Source organism: Dermacentor albipictus, unplaced genomic scaffold, assembly GCF_038994185.2.
Source record: "Dermacentor albipictus isolate Rhodes 1998 colony unplaced genomic scaffold, USDA_Dalb.pri_finalv2 scaffold_12, whole genome shotgun sequence".
NCBI lineage: Eukaryota > Metazoa > Arthropoda > Arachnida > Ixodida > Ixodidae > Dermacentor > Dermacentor albipictus.
Genome location: NW_027225566.1, coordinates 14,739,999 through 14,756,916, shown reverse-complemented (window position 1 = coordinate 14,756,916; position 16,918 = coordinate 14,739,999). Strand labels below are relative to the sequence as shown.

Sequence of the window (16,918 nt, the reverse complement as noted above, 5' to 3'; positions counted from 1 at the left end):
CCAAAAAAACTGAAGTTTCTACTGCGATCGCTGTCTACGTTTTTCACTTGTGCCGTAACCTTTGTTATTACTTTTAGCACGCTGTAATTGTTTCTATGCTACATCCACAAGGAATTATGCAACATGCATACATATGTATAACAGCCATTGAAAATAACTTTAATATATAGGGGACGGCTGTGTGAGCATTGCACCAACTGTGATGTTCACAGTGTGCTTACCTAATTATATTATTAAACACTTTCTAACAACATTTAACGAGCTCTTATTGCCAAGAATCAATAACCGCATCATAACAGCCAAAGCTTTGCCCACTCTTTTTTATAGCAAAGCTGTTAAAGGGAGTTTCGCGTGTGGCAGCGGCCTGGCCGGTATTCAGTGTCAAACCGCAGAGCAGCCAGCCGCACAGCCCGCGTCAGAGCCCCAAAACGGCCGTACAACCAGGTCGTGGGCGAGAGAACTCAGCCGGAGAGCCAGACACTGGCGTGCGCGAACTATACAGGAACATGTGTCGGATATAATGGGGAGCACAGAAGTGCTAAGGTCGGATATAGTGAAGGAATGGAAAGGCCTCGGGTATAGCAATGAAATTGCATTGGATATAGTGAAGAGTTGGCAAATTATAGAGTAGAATTAGTTAAAACAAGCCCCTAAAGGGCTTCTGAAGTTTGTGAAAATAGGTTTACACAACTTCTCTGTTTATAATTAGTGTCATTTATCTGCTGAGGTTCTTCTTTTTTGCCGACCGCAAAAAATAATTTGCAAAGTTCTCGGCAGTTCGCGTAAGAACGTCTTTTTCTGGTTTGATACTCCACGCTTATAGCAGTGCGTAAGCAGCTCCGACGGCGTGCCTTCATGTCTTAAAGGGCCTTTCACCACGCAGCATTTTAATGCTGATTATATGCAGGAATTTGTGAAAAGATGTCGAGTTTGTTTGTTTACTTTTCAAACCGGTTTATTAAAATGGAGATAGAAAGAAAATGGATGCTGCATGACGATTGTGCGAAGAGTTCTCTCCCTAGCTAGGCTAGGTAAAAAAGCTTAGAGAGAACCTCGCTTCCCCTAGCAAGCGAGATTCCTCCCATACCTTCATGAAAGCACGCGAAATCCCGCGTAGGACTTACGTCTCCAGCCCTATGCCCACATCCCATTTTTCCATTTACCTACATTAGAAAACGTTGGGGGAACGGAAACTCCATTTGCATCCTTTTTGTACACATGGTGTTGTGTACCCTAACGCCTGGGCATCCTAATCTAAAACCATTTTTTGGGGCTCTCTCCAGTTCACGGGAGTGCTGTAGTTAGTGTTGCTGATGGTTGTTTGGGACGCGCTGCATCGCGTCCAGATCTCTAACATTGGAGGCTGGAGTTGTGACATGGTAGCCGAAGTCGTGTTCGCTGGTGGGGAGCCCATAGAGAAACAAATTCAACAAGAGGGGCCATTCGGCAAAAGCTGGCAACAGGAAACACGCCACGCCTAGTGTCAACTCCATCAGTTAGTTGACGCGAGCATCCGAAAAACGAATGTGCAATGAACTTCCAGACGACGTACGGTTTATTTTTTTTTATTCTTTCACGTTAAAACTGAAAAGTTTTGCGTATAAATGAACTAGTACTTCGCGACTTATTTTTCTTGCGTCACCTAGCAAAAAGCTAGCGGCACGGCAGACGCGCCATATGCATGCGTCATTCGCCAGACATGCCACCGAAGCGGCAGAGTTGCCAGATTGGGCTATTAGTAGCCAAATTGGGCTACCTTTTGTCCGAGTTGGCGTCAGAATTTTCCTTTTGGCTATGTGGCTATTTTTGGGCTACATCTTTTTCCTGTCTAAAAAAAGTAAATATAGTTAAGCAGAAATGAAAAGCACGCTGGAATCAAAATGCAGACGACACAAGGTTAAAGAAAATGAGCGCGTGTGCTAAAAAATAAAAATTTGCTAGTTCTATGTGAGAGAACACATATGCATGTGAAAAGGTCAAGGATCACGTCCTTTTGATAATTTTAATTAAGAAAGTTGGCCTCAGGAAACACGTCTACATCCGCGAACTAACGCTACCCGCGCGCGCGCGCCAGCCAACATAGACTGTTGCTGTCTCCACATGTGAGCTTTCGGTGTCCTATGTTTTAAGCATGAGATGCCTTTAGCTCCCGTTGACGGGGCGCCGCGGGTGGCCTCGGCGCCAGAACGGAGGGAGAACACCGAGCTGAAACTAACCGAAATTCGCCGAATTTTCTGCCTGCCGCAGGGTGCCTACGTGGCAATTCGCGTGGACCCTTCCTGCCCAAATTGCCCCTGCTCCAACGCCAACGTAGAACATATCCTCTTCCGTTGCCCCCCAGCCACCACAGCCATCCGTTCCCTACACAACTCCAAACCCTCCTTGCTGTTTTCTCCCCTTTACCCGGCGCGGTAGCCAATGGCTCGAGTCGCTGCGCTGCTCAGATTGAGGAGACGGGTTCGATCCCAGCCACACCGGCCGCATTTTGAAGGGGTTGAAATGTGAAAGCGCATGCGTACTTAGATTTAGGTGCGCGTTGAAGAACACCAGCTGGTGAAAATTACTGCGGAGTCCCCCACCACGAAGTGCCTCATAGTCAGATCGTGGTTATGGTAGGTAATATGACAGAATTTATTTTTTTCTTTTTCTCTCCGCTACAATCGGGTGGGTGCAGTGTCCCATACAGGAGAAAAATTCTAGCCGACTTCTCTTTCTCTCTTTGCGGTGTTTATACATGGTTAGAAGATCAATATAATAATAAATTAAATAACCAGATGACCATTGGGGAATTTGGTATGAAGTTTATAAACAGAGATAAGGTGCCTCAGAAAGGCTGGCCGACGTTTCGATAGGAGGACCTATCTTCGTCAAAGGCGGCCTCGTCATCCTCGGCATGTTAGTTTTAAAGGGACCCTGAAACGATTTTGGCGATTTTCTACAAACGTACTGAGTCGTTAGAGTACGTTCTTCTGATCATTAATTGATGCATCTAAGTGCTCTGCGTAAAGCGTGTAATTTATTATAAGGTTTTAAAAATACCCATCGCTGCCGATCGCAGCGCACTGCTCGGCGGAATTTTAAGCCGCCCCTACCCATGTGATGCAAATAACCCATATTACGTCACATGGGCGAGCTATCTGATTGGCTGACCAGGGCACGTGGTCGATAATTTTTCCAACTTTATGGTGAACAAATGATGCTCGTAATAGTTGGAATGTTAGTTACTTTGTTTTTGTAAAAAGAAAATAACTTAAAGAGAATACATAAGAATAGTTTTTTAGTACACTTCAGCACTTCCGGCACACAGCAAGTGTCGCCTGCTTGTGTTACAACGTACTCCATTTTGAAGAGAGCTCCGCGGTCAGAGTCGGTCTCAGTCTTTTCGCGAGCACTATGATTCGACTTTGTTGCCTTGTGGACTGCAAACCTAGCGACCTGCAAACCGCGAGTCCAGTATTAGGGCAAACGCAAGCGCAAGGGGACAGGGTCTGGCCGCTTGACTGTGCCGGGATGAGCCACGAGATGAGCAGAAGGGCAAATGTGAACGGTCTGCACGGTGCAGCCACCTGGTGGCACAGAGCTCAACCATACACAGTAGCAGCAACGAAGTGTATTCTTTGCTGCTGGTGTGTATTTTTCGCAGGAGTGTAATCATCAACACGTTGATTTATAAATGTTTAAAATGCTTTACACTTGGTTAGAGCAATATTAGCGCTTTGTTTGACTGGTTAAGCGCTGCGCCAGCAAGTGTCTGGACCGTACAGACCGATCAGGCTGCTCACGTACGTCTACGCTAAAGTTCCTTCATCAGCTTGAGTTTATGCCTGCAGTCATTTGCCGAAATGACCAGCTTGCCTGTTTTTAGCGGAGTACCGGACACGTTCGGCGCTACGACAGAATGCTCGCAACGCACGCTGCTTCGATAGCTCTCGGTCGACGGCCAAGCGGCTAGCGGAGAGGTCTCGCGCGGGAGGGGGCGTGCTCCTAAACAACCGGAAGTGAGCGATGTGACGTCGCATCGTGACGCTGAACCAGTGAAGGCGGAGCTTAGCGCCGCTCGCTCGGCGAGCGAGTTGAGGAGGAAAAGCATAGCTAGGGAGGAGGGTAACTTCTAATCGCTTGCAGCTCCATTAATACGTAACGCTTCACTTAAATTGTGGTGCGAATGTTCTACTTAAGCTGTACCCTACGCGCCTACAAAATTTGTCCGAACCGTTTCAGGGGCCCTTTAAAGGGTTAGTGCAGTGACGTCACTTGCGGTCGTTTGTCGGTGGCGGTTTGTTATAAAGGGAGAGACTTCAGAGATAATAGGGACTTTTAGCGGTGCTACGGAAAGTACGGTATACGGTACGGTAAGTGCGTAATACCGTACCGGTCGAGGACTGCGCATGCGCGAACTGTACCGTACGGTATGACTTTCCGTACGGCATACGAGGCGGTAAGGCTCGGCTAGCACCGTGTGTCGCGAGCTGAGCTGCACCAAGCCAAAACAGTGAGAAGCTGATGTCGGCCACAGAGTCCACCTCTCGCGTGCTTTTTTTTACCATGATAATACCAAGGCAAGAGGTTACTTTAAACCACCATCTGCGGGGCGACGAAATGACAAGTAAACAGTGGCATAAAAAAAAACCAGGTAGGTGGCGCCATCTAGTGATGCAGAGTTTACTTAGAGGGGACACAGAGTTTTTATTGCAGTAACTAACTATATTCAACTTATCTGCTGGTGTAAATTGTCAGCAGCGGTGCAATTTACAAGAAACAAACCCTTTTTTATGTATTGATTAGATAAAAACACCTATGTAACAAAAGGTTTCACGTGTTGCAGGACGAAGTGTCACAAGATGTCGCCACCGGCCTTGTGACTGGTGTCTAAGTTTACCGTAGCCGGGCCCTTTTGTAAAAAATGATGCGTGTATGAACAAGCTAAAGCTTTCTAGTATTCGTCAAAATGAATATTTCGCGCTCAGCGCATAGTTATTGTACTCTGTAAAGCCCCAATGTTAGACGCTATCATCATTATCAGATTACCGTACGCATCGAGCGGCACACGCAGCTAAAACGTCTTCGGTCATTGCGGTAATTTAGTACGGAACAGTAATACCGTACCGTATACCGCGCTTACCGTACCGTAATAAGGCACTGCTAAAAGTCTCTAATGAGCGCTGTCGCCTGACGTCTGTGAGCGTGGTTCCCAAGACGAGGGGACAAGAGCGGGAGAGTGGTGGTAAGGCGGGGAGAAATGAAAAGAAAGAAAAGGAGAGAAAAAGACGGGGGGGGGGGGCGGGGACACCCAGAGGGAAAAAAGAAAGAACAAGAAAAAAGAAAGAAGGGGGCATGGGAGGGCGTTGGGGAAGCGAGAGGTTAGGGAGCATTCAGGGGTGTCGTTGGCGGCATGTTCTTGTGGCTTTAAAAGAGCCGGTCAGGCGGTGAGTGCGTGAGAAACACAAAAGAGCCCCCCCCCCAAAAAAAAAAAACATGAGTTGAAAGAGTGACTTTAGTAGCATAGCAGCAATGCGTCGAGTAATTTTGAGGTAGTTTAGATGGCGACAAGGAGCCTGGAGTGCATTGTATGGGGTAACTGGAAGGCAGCGGCATGGTCTTTCAAGGGACGTTAGCCCCGGTAGCTTAACGTAGGTGTCGTTACGGCGGTATACATAAATAGCGATACCCTGTGTGGCTGAGGCGCCGAAAAAGGTATACTGACGTCTGGGGCTTTGGTATGTGTTGGTGAGGGTGTTTCAAAAAATATATCATAAAAAACAGACAAAAAAAGGAAAGGAGAGGGGTACCGAAACCAGAACAACAAATAGGAGGGTGACGTGTGCAGAAGCGGGCGGGGGAACGAGTACATGGGAAAAGGGAGTCGTGCAGTTGTTATAAACGCAAAAACATGAAAGAATATATTAAATTGAGTAGTAGGCAGGAAAAAATTTTCGAAATGGAGGAATAGGGGAGGTTAAGAATTAAGGTTAGCTGGTGGCATAAGGTGTTTTGCGCCTTGGTTGATGATATGAGAATTTCAGATTTAAGTTGCCGCTTTTAAAGATTCTAAGCCGCCACGTGCCAAATTAATTGCCGTTGGGTGTAGCCAATTAAACTTGTGTATGAGGTATGATTCCGTATATTTGCTTCCGCGACGTGAACGGAAATTTGTTTGTTTGTTAGTCATATATTCGACAAAGCCTTGCTTTGTCGAATATATGACCATGTTTATTAAAGTGGCTCGCTACTGCTTTCGGTAAATTATGTTTTGTGTCTGTGCGGTGACCATTGAGTCTTGTATGAATTTGTTGTCCAGTCTCATCTACGTATTGTTTGCTTCAAGCGGCACATTATAGACAGTAGACTACGTTGCTTGATGTGCAGATGAAACCCAAAATTACCGTGTGTGCGTAATTCGAAGCTGTATTTTTTTACTGTAGTAGTAGATTGAATATGCTTGCATGTAGAGCACCTGGGGCGGCCACAGGAACCGGTTCCCAACTTCATCTTTGTCCTTAGTTTGGCATGCACAAGAATACTTTAAAATTAGCGTTGCATCTGTAGGCTACTCTAGGCGGGTCGGAAAAAATCTTAAGTTTCTGGTTGCTGATGAGAATTGGGTAGTATTTACTGAGGATGTTATTCACGTTTCGGAGTGCGTTTGAGAATTTAGTAGGAAGAAGAGGCATTGCAGTACTTGTGATCCTCGGGCAGGGCTTGAGGACCTCGGCTCGATCAAGTTTGGTTGCAGCGGTGTAGGCTTTTTGAAGGTCACTGTTTGGGTGGTTCCTGTTTGATAGGGTTTCTTTAAGGTGATCGAGTCTATCTATGTAGTCTTGTTTTTCAACGCAAATGCGACTTTGTCGTGTGGCTTGGCCTATAAAGATGCCTTGTTTGCAGTGTCTGGGGTGGTGGCTCGTATATTCTAGGTACTGTTGTTTGTCGAAAGGTTTCCTATACAGCGTTATATTTAGCGCCCCATTGTCAATGTATATTGTTGTGTCCAGAAACTTTATGCGCTCAGTTGAGGACTCTGATGTGAATTTTATTGATGGATGAAAAGAGTTTAGAAATGCTACATATTTATCTAAACTGTCTTGACCATGTCCCCACATTATGAATATGTCGTTTATGTATCGTAGATATGTGTGGGGCTTGCCGGTACAGCGCGATAGGATATCTGTTTCTAGAATCCCCATAAATATGTTCGCGTAAGTTCGTGCAAAAGCGTACCCATGCTTGTACCATGTATATGTAGGCAGTCACTCTCCTCGAATTCGAAGTAGTTATGTGTTAGAACTAATTCAAGGAGAGACAAGTAGACTTCAGTAGAGTGTTGTGCATTGTTTTAGACAGCGTTTGTTTTATCGAAGGTAAACCATCAGGGATGGGAATGACGGTGCACAGGGCCGTGACGTCTAGTGTTGCGAGAATTATGCTGTGGGGTAGTCTGCCTTTAGCATTATTGTCCTCCATAATTCTCAGCAGGTGGGGCGTATCTTGTACAATTGAGGGGGGTGCTTTTGGCAAGTCACCAAAGAAATGGTTAAGGAATGTGGTGATGCACTCTCCCTAACCTCTCGCTTCCGCAACGCTCTCCCATTCCCCCTTTCTTCCTTATTCCCCCTCTTGGCGACCACCCCCCGTTTTTTTTCTCTCCTTTTCTTTCTTTTCTTTTCTGCCCGCCTACCACGCTCACAGACGTCAGGCGACAGCGCTCATTATCTCTGAAGTCTCTCCCTTTATAACAAACCGCCACCGGCAAACGACCGCAAGTGACATCACTGCACTAATCCTTTAAAACTAACATGCCGAGGATGACGAGGCCGCGTTTGACGAAGATAGATTCTCGATCCTATCGAAACGCTGGCCAGCCTTTCTGAGGCACCTTATCCCTGTTTATAAACTTTCTACCACAGTGCGCTATTCCATCTGTCAGCCTCTTTCTTGACATTGGGGACTTAGTAAATTATGGTATTAGGGAACGGCTTGGCTATATGACAGAACAAAAGATTTCTTCAATGAGCTTCTCGAAATTATTAGCATTACAGTGTCACGGCGTCAGTGACCGAATGAATGCGGTGATTCAATATTTCGGCAAAAACGAGGTTTTGTGCAGAGCAGCATAGGCAGACGAGAGAAACAAATTTGAAATACCTTGCCGCCATCAGTGAGTAGGACTGTTACAGGTCATACGAATGTCGAATGATAAAATTTGTTGAAAGCAGAGACCAGGCGAGCTACTCTTGAACAGTTTTCTAGAGGTAAGAAAATAGAAGCGGCTTTAAGACGAGGGACACTGGGGTGAGACAAATAATCCCATACTTAAACGTTACTGCGCTATTATACGCAGATTACAGCTCTTTAACTAAATAAATTCGGTAAGAAAATCAACTGGCAAATACATAATTTAACTTCCAAAATATCGTAGATAAGCGGTTTTACGGATGGAAGAAGACAAAGAAAATAATTACGCCCCTTTCAAACCTAAATACCACATTGAAACCAACGCATGGCGGCACTACACAGATCTTACATCAGAAGCGTCTTATTTATTCTGAGTAGGAAGGTCTCCACCGTGGGCAGTGTGCATTCGGTCATTGCTGCTTCTAAGGTTCACTTTCGGAAAATACGTTCGGGAACAGGAGCCAAGCGTATGCCGCAACTTTTGGCGGATCCCGTCGAATCTTTGTCCTCGAAGCGCGCGCACACACACGCTCGCTCACCTGCTGCGTGTGGGCGTCGGGCATGCGGGACACGAACACGCCGTGGTGAGCGTGCACCCGCCCCCGGGCCAGGAAGAACCCGAAGGAACGACCGGGCGGCCGGCGAAGCTCGACCACCTGCGTGCCGTCCAGGTTCTGCTGCAGCAGCTGCGCGCTCACGTGCGTCGGATGGCCGCCGGCCCACAGCGGGTCGCTGCACGAGCTGCGCGCCGCAGAAGAGATTAGCCACTTGGCACACGCTTGTGCATCCGCGGACACTTGGTTTGACAATACGGAAAGGAGGAGGATGACACATTGCTGATGTCATCCTCGGCAGAAAGCACAACAATGCGGCGTCTTCAGCACGGAAACACGACGACGCTTTCATTCTACAACGCTAGAAAAGTATTACCTACAGCGCATTGAATATTATTCTATTTATTTTTTGAAGCACCGCTTTCGGATGAACACACCTCGACGCAGCGAAGCAAGTTTGTCACGACAGCATTCGCCAGTGACTGCTTTTTACGGCGAGCCACAAACTTTTTCCGTCTGACAGTCTGAGAATGACAGTAGCGGCGAAGTGCACTCACTCGGTTACACTAAATCTGCCCATGCGACAGACAGGGGCCATACAAGATCATCTTTGGCTATGTCGCTGAAGGACCGAAACAAAGAATGAAAATAAAGGTGGAACGGGCTCACGCGGTTTGTCCTCTATTCCCGTGCGGGTTCCCATCGTTAGTTTGGCGCGTTATTGTGAAGTATCTATGCTTCACAGCTCTGCCAACTTCTATGTGTATACATCAGCATTGAACTGACATGTGAGTGGTTGCGTTCTGCTAGAACCAGCCACTTATTTCGTTTATATACATTCACCGAGGTGAAGGTTCGGCGCCGCGGCCGTAAATTAAGTGCCCGTGATTACAGGACCAGGCGCTATCGCGGGGCAGTTTTAACATAAGTTGAACGGTCTACGCAGGGCTGCACATTTAGTGGCCTGCTGTCGACTTCAGACTTCCGAGCGCGCGCCCCTGCTAGCAGTCAGCACACGGTCGCATAACGAGAAAAACAAGAATCTGGGCCCGTATATGTAATGAGTATTTTCGTCAATTTTTTTTTTTCGTCATTGAGTGCCACGAAGCGCTGCCACGAAGTAGCTCTCGCCGAGATCAGCCACTCAGTGGGACTGATGATAAAAACATCGAATCGGATGAAAAGGATTGCTACATAAAGCGGCTGCCGCATGATCGCCAAACATCATCGATGCGTGCAAGCCACTAACATTGTCAGTGTTCAGCAGATAAAAAAAAAATATCTATAACATGAGGGAGTCTGGGCTCATCGGGAACACAAAAGAAATGCGTGCGGCTACAGACTGGATTCGTCGAGCCACCGACGCTAAGACCAGATAATAAGCGCGGTGTCCATAATTTAATCCAGCACACACCTTTCCCGTATGTTTGGATTCAACGATCGCAGGCGGTATTGCGCCTGCTGTGTGTTATCGCCTTACTTTTCAACCTACACAAATACTCGCTCACGCGGCAGCGCATCGGAAGTAACAGTCAATTTTATTTAGTTCGAATCACACTGCCGCAGATTATGTTCTGAACGTTGTATACGACCGATACCAATGAAAAGCTGCATGCTATTCTATGACGCATATTAACGAGATGGTAATAAAGTAACCAAATGTGACGAATCCATATGTCCACATGATGCTAGCCCAATTCACACTGCTGGTGTTCGAATGCAGCAGTGCAGCAACTTCTCATGAATTTTAAACATGAAAAGCGTCACGCATTTTGTCAATTTACTTAGAAACTTGAATGGGAAATACATTTAAAAAATTTTTGTTAGTAATTTCTATCAGACAACGTTTTATTTTCTTTTTAACTCGAAGAATAATGTATCTACACAGACAAGCGGAACACAATCTTCAGAACACGTGGAGAACCTTACGGCAGAATTGCGGCGGACTCAAGTCATTCAAATATTCAAAAAACAGCGAACGTCTCTTCCGCAACCCTTTCTCGGTGACACGGAAAGCGGAGGCTCCACATTGCTGGTCAGCTCATCTATACATGTAGTGTTCACTGGAAGTAACAGATATACACCGGGAGCAGCCCCTTATTCGTTTATATAAGAACCACGTTACCAATAAATACGATAGCATAGCTAACAATGCCTTGAAACTGGTATCCCTTTGGAAGTAACCATATATTTCTTTGAGAAGACGTGATTTATGGCTGTAAACAAGAGCCGGCGGCTCTATTCAATGGCCGCGGTGGCATTACAACGTTCTATTATACAACAATGTAGACTCACTTTACGCAAGCAAGGCAAGCCACCTTTCCCACTAAAATGCGGCCAGTGTCGGTTCCGGAGAAATTGGTTTCGGCCCTCGCTGATTTTGAGTTGTGCGGGTCTAGTGTTTGCTTGAAGAGCATGATAGCAACGCCGCAGTTCCTGACGACCGCCTTTTATGCAAGCACAATGACTTACTCTCTCACCTAACCAGCCAGAACACTGGTTTTTCGTTTAATATGGAAGCTACGCTTTGCGATTACCTCCGTGGAAAACGGCGAGCACTTGGTGCCTGAAGCTAAGAATGGAGCTTCCGTGTCACGCGTACGTAGACACAGTGCGTGTTACAACTAAAAGGGAAAAAAAGATTGTGACACGCTGCCTGGAGGGCAGCACAATGAAGCACTAAAGAGCAGTGTGGTGTCACCGAGCGAATCTCGAGAAGAACGAATACAAAGTTTGTTCCATCGCACCGGGGAATAATACAAACGTCGATTCTCAGCTCAGAGGAAGCGCTAAAGCAATCTCACTGTGCGTCAAATGTCAGTGCGCCAAGTATCCCCTCAATGTGAACAAAAATTCACAACAGCATATGCTTGAAACAATGCTTACACTACAGTAGGGGTGAAAAATCTTTAAAGGCTCTATCAACAAATTTCTTAAGGAGGCTATAGGTAAACAGAGCGTATTAGATAGGTGTATTGCATTTGTGCGTGCTTGAGGTTTTTCTGACGCTACGCTAAGCCCCCGCCTAGGCGTGCGCGAAGACCCAAACTCGATCAGTTGAGCCAGAAAACTTTTCATACTGAAGCGTTACGACAAAGTATGTGCCCCCTCCCCCCACAGCCTGCTTTCCCGCTGAATTCAAATCGATTCTTCATGCATCAATCAATGACACACGAGCTTGCACACTGCAGAGTAGCTGAGGTTGCCAATAGACTGATCTCGCAGAGTTTGTTGATACCGTTCAGCAATTATCGCAACAAACTGAGACATTGCAAAACAAGTGGTGTTACCTTAACCAAATATTCCCAGTAGCTCACTATTAGAGAATATAAACATCCTCGAATTAGAACCGCCTCCAATGCACTGTTTTTATTCTTAAATGCCATGCAGCGCAATAACCGCAACGTCAAAGTTTGTGAAACGTGATCGTCGCGCCGAGGCGGGCCTTCCTCGAACGAACCTGTCGGGTGCGGCGTTGATCTGGATGCCGGTGGCCTCGTGGCGCGATCGCCGCTTGCTCTTGCGCAGGCTCATGCGCGCCTTCAGTCCCATCACCAGGGACGCCGTCGACGACGCGGAGGGCGACGGCAGTGCCGGGCTTGCCGCGAGGTTAGCGGCGCCGTCCAGGATCTCCCGTCGGCGGTCTCTCGCCACCGCCGCCGTCTCGGTCTTCTGCGGCCGGTAGATTCGCTCGGTGCTGAAGGCGCGCAGCAGCGCCGACCGGGCGCTGCGCCCGATGCCCTGCACCCGGTCGAAGAGCCGCGTCGTGGACCCACCGTGTGAGGCCGAGTCGTTGTGGGTGACCGTGCCGCTGCTGCTGCCGTTCAGCGAGCTGGACGAAGATGCCGGGCCGTAGTACAGGGCGAAGTCGCTGCACCAGGTGTTAGAAAAAGAAGAGAGAAGCACGTGGTCATCGCCGGCAGACTGCATGACGCTCGAATGAAATTCCCCCGGTCAGCGGGGCAGTAAGCACTGTTGTACCGCTGTCAGCGCGACTCGTGTCGGGGAATTTAGTACAATGCGTAGATACACACACCGTGCGCACTACGTTTACGGGCAGACCCGATTGCGATTTGGGCGGAACAACAAAGCGTCCGTTTTCTTTTATAAGCTCCGCCGCAGACCAAACAGACTTGCAGTGAGCGCGCGACAAAAGTGCCTCCATTTGGGGGACCGGTTTCCCTGCGGCAGGTTGGTGCACGTCTCAGCGCAGCACACCGCCCTTCCTCCTCTTGCTTCCCTCTCCCTTTAACCACTCTTTTCTACCCCATCCCCCCAGTGCAGTGCGGTTGAGGTGTCCTCATCTGAGAGACAGTTACTGCACTGCACCTTAACCCAATTATTTCCTTCCCCAATCAAGAACCTCTCTCTCCTTCCTCCTCTCGCCACTCCTTCCCCTGCATGACTCACGGGCACGCGTCGCCAGTGAGGACATTTCCCGACGCAAGGTGCCATCTTCCCGCAGGAAAGTGGAGGGAAAACCCTCCCCACCGACTTGTTTTCTTTGCACGTGCACTGACAGTTCACATATCCTTTCGGCGTAGACTACCACGATCACGAAAAACAAAAACAAAAAAACTCGGAGCCTTTGACCTAATGAATAGAGAGGTACACCCTGCCACCGGCACAACTGCCACCGGCGGACACCGGTCAAGTGAGATAGCAGACAGTTCAACATATAACTCGCAACGGCAGCGCCTGCAATAAACGGTTAATAGAGCCCCACAGTGAGCCGTCAAACACTTTTCTTTTTCCTCCTTGCGTTTTAACAGCGATTTGCCGAGGCGTACTATCCTTCCTCCTTTCTGGCCAACCTGCACGAGGCGTCATATCAGCTAAAGGTGACGAAGGAAGTTCCTGGTTGGCGGGGTGAAGTTGTTTCGACGGACAACTGGCTGCAATAGAAATCACGCTATGAGACATCGGCCATGGCTTCAGTTCGTCAGAGTTCGGTACTTTTGTTCCAGGTACGTGGTAGGCTTGTTGGGTGCGAGCCATCTTTTGCGATTCGATTCTCAAGCCGGCACTTATTATTTACAAAGTACCAAACTCAGCGTTACACTTCTTAACCTTGTCATCGAGCACCTTGTTCATGTGTTCTAGATCTTTTTCTCTTTCTTTTTTTTTGCATAGCGGTTATGGTAAGGCACCTTTTAGGATCACGAGTACTTTTTTGCTTTGCACAATACCTGCAAGAATATTTTTGAGGTAATATGCAACCTGCTACACGTTTCAAGAAATAAATCATGCGAATGTGAATACATTTCCAAATAACGATTTCCGTGTCAGGAAGTATGAAAGTGTGTTTTCGTTTCGTCATGCCAACAAACGACCTTTGCTCTTTTATAGAGCGGTGGAAGGCTGTACACGTTTACTTTAAAACAGCGCTCCAGTGTGCGCATAAGTTTTTTTTTTTTTTTTCGTACAGTCAAACCGCAAGGCATGCAGATAACCGGCATAACACCGGCGAAGTCTATACACGACGTTGTATATTAGGCACTTACGGTAATTCCGCTGTAATCGTTAGTAGTGCAGGACCATGAATGAGCGCGCGTATTTCCTGACAGCATACATCCCAATCAGCTTCAGCTTTCTTACTAATACGCTACATCTATGCAGTGTTAGCAATGCAGTGCAGCAATGCGTTTCTATAGTTTTTACCCTCAGGCATCCACGCCTTTCAGCTGCCGCGTGATGCTGCCGTAGTGAAGCATCTACTATCTGAAAGCTTGGAACTGCACTCGACACTTAGCAGGAAAATGTAAAAGGCTCTCAGAGTCGGCCACATTGTGACGGTACATGGGTTCAGCGCATGCTGCATGTATTCATTAATCATCAAATTTTCATTAATTAAAATCATTCAATAAATTCAGGCACTTGATTGTGAGGTGAGAGATCGAATGCTGCTCCCAAAAGAGACAAAAAAGTTTGCGCGGCTGGGAGCACAATCAGTGCCAGCGCGACTTCTGCGCGTACCCGGAGCGGCTTTCTGGCATAACGACGGAGCCAAAGATGGCGGATTTTTTTGCGCAACTCTGGATGAGAGCAACATAAGTCGACACTACCCTGAAAGCGCATGCAACAAAGCATCCATCTGCAGAGACTGCTAACGATGCATCGTTTCAACCGTGCGTCATTCCCCAAAAGCCTTAATGGCAAACACTCGCCTTATTATGCCTCCTGCTTGAGCACCTCGTGTTTTTCCAAGCGCCACTGATTCTAGCGGAGAGTTAAACACGTTTGCATCTAGATTACAGTGTGCAGTATCATGCGGTGCGGCACTTTACCTCTCAGCGAGACCGATAATACCCTGCAACAAAACGAAGAACAGGCTCAGCACTCCAATAACACCGGCTCCCGAACAATAATCGGCACTCGTCCTTTTGAAGCAATTTATGTGCTTGACGTAATTACAGTTACAGCAATAGTTTTGTTGTTGTAGTAGAAGTACTTTTGTTGTTGTAGTTGTCGCTGCTTTCGTCAAAAGATAAAGCGCAGCAGAAATCGACTCCGAAGGACTTCGCAGCGGGTACCGACGGCGGGCGAAGCGGAGAAAATTTTACAATTCAAGCTCAGTGTCCACTGTACCCGCTCATTTTGATCGCTCTTTTTCGGGCCCAAGCATCGAGTGCAAGCTCAGACTATCCGTTTGCACATTCGAGGTTCGTTACTCGACTGGGGATGAAATACGTGAAACTCAGCGCCCCTTCGTGCACAGTGCGAAAATTTCTCCTCGTCACTTTCTTTCGGCTCGGTTTCACCTGACATTGGCAATACAAGCAAACAGCTAGTAAACACACCGACGTGTGTTATCCTTGTATCAGGACGTTGCGCAGCCTTTTTCATTGCATTCACTTCGCAAAGCCTGGTATGCTCTGATAAGTGCGACGTGGACAATCACTTACAGGCAACGTCCAACACGATACAGCGTTGGCTCACGTGCTCTCTCCTACATTGCTTTGATTAGCCCTCGCAGCTGTCTCAAAAAAAAAAAAACATTTCCTTAGTTTTCTTTTGGTTGCTGTTTTTACAGCTATAGGACGTTGTAGTTCTTTTTTTTAAGACGAACTGGTGTGAAGTTGGTTACTCCTGATGGAATATGGCAGCGCACTTCGAAACACCGACGTAACAAAGAATGAACACAGCAGCTCGTGTTTGTTTATTCTGTGTTACGCAGTTGTTGCGAAGTGCGCTGCCATATTCCATCATAAGGTTTTTGGCATCAGCACGTCATTTTACGAATGACAAATTATTTTTTCCACTTGGAAATTGCTCTGGTAACTTTTTTTTTCCTCACTGCACTTGCATTTCTGCTTAAAGCTAGGAAGAAGATACAGCCGCACTGCGAAACGCGACACGAGTTCTTCTTGCCCTTAAATTTTTCAGTATAACGTTCATATAACATATAACATATAACAAAACGCTAACGCAGTCAGTGTGAGAAATTACTGAAGGCATTCGTCTCGTCACCTTAGTAACGATAGTGAGAGAGAAAGAGGGAGAAACTGATATTTATTTCTTAAAGGAGATGCGGGCCATCAAACCATCCGCCAGCTACCCCAGATTTCCGAATGCTGCTAGAGTAAAGAAGGCTAATGTAAAAGGGAGAGTGCACGCTGTGTAATGCAGTATAAAATGAGCGAGAACACACACAAAAAGAAAGTAAAGAAAACACGCGAGCATCGCATTACGCAATTAGACAAGTACGCGTTTACTATCGCATACACAGCCACACAAACAAGGATACAGCATAGGCATTTATTTATGTTTGCTTTTAATGTTATCGCTACATCACTCTCTCTCTCTCTACTTTTTCTTGTGTATAACGCATCATTTTGCATTTTGTATGGCTGAAAGAAAAGAGGTAGCACACTTGACGCAGGATGCTGACACCTGTTTCAGATATATTTCATTACTGCTTTTTTTTTTTTTTAAGAGCGATCTCGCTGCCAACATGAGTACGATTTTCGTTTGTGTAACAGCAGCGCCAGCAAAGTTTAAAATTATTTAAGCACAATGTGAGGTTTGCGTGATGTGCGCTATGACAGCACAAACCGTTTCACGTGAACGCAGCAGCATCGAATAGATCTTTAACATGCATCGTGATCTGGTAACACTGGCCGCCTCCACCTCCATATTTTACCACTAGGTGCAGTTGCGAAGGCGTGTATGTGGTGTGTACGACTCGGTGACCG

At 46.9% G+C, this 16,918-nt stretch overlaps 1 protein-coding gene across 1 annotated transcript in view; it reads right to left on the bottom strand.

Annotated features, from left to right (window-relative positions):
* LOC139051529 (uncharacterized) overlaps positions 1-16,918 on the bottom strand; it is a 57,161-nt gene that overhangs the window by 6,598 nt on the left and 33,645 nt on the right. Inside the window, exons 8-9 of the mRNA XM_070528499.1 lie at positions 12,184-12,594; positions 8,709-8,910 (exon numbers count right to left, since the gene is read on the bottom strand). Of these exons, the coding sequence (XP_070384600.1) occupies positions 8,709-8,910; positions 12,184-12,594 (613 nt within the window). The remainder of the gene's footprint in view (positions 1-8,708; positions 8,911-12,183; positions 12,595-16,918) is intronic.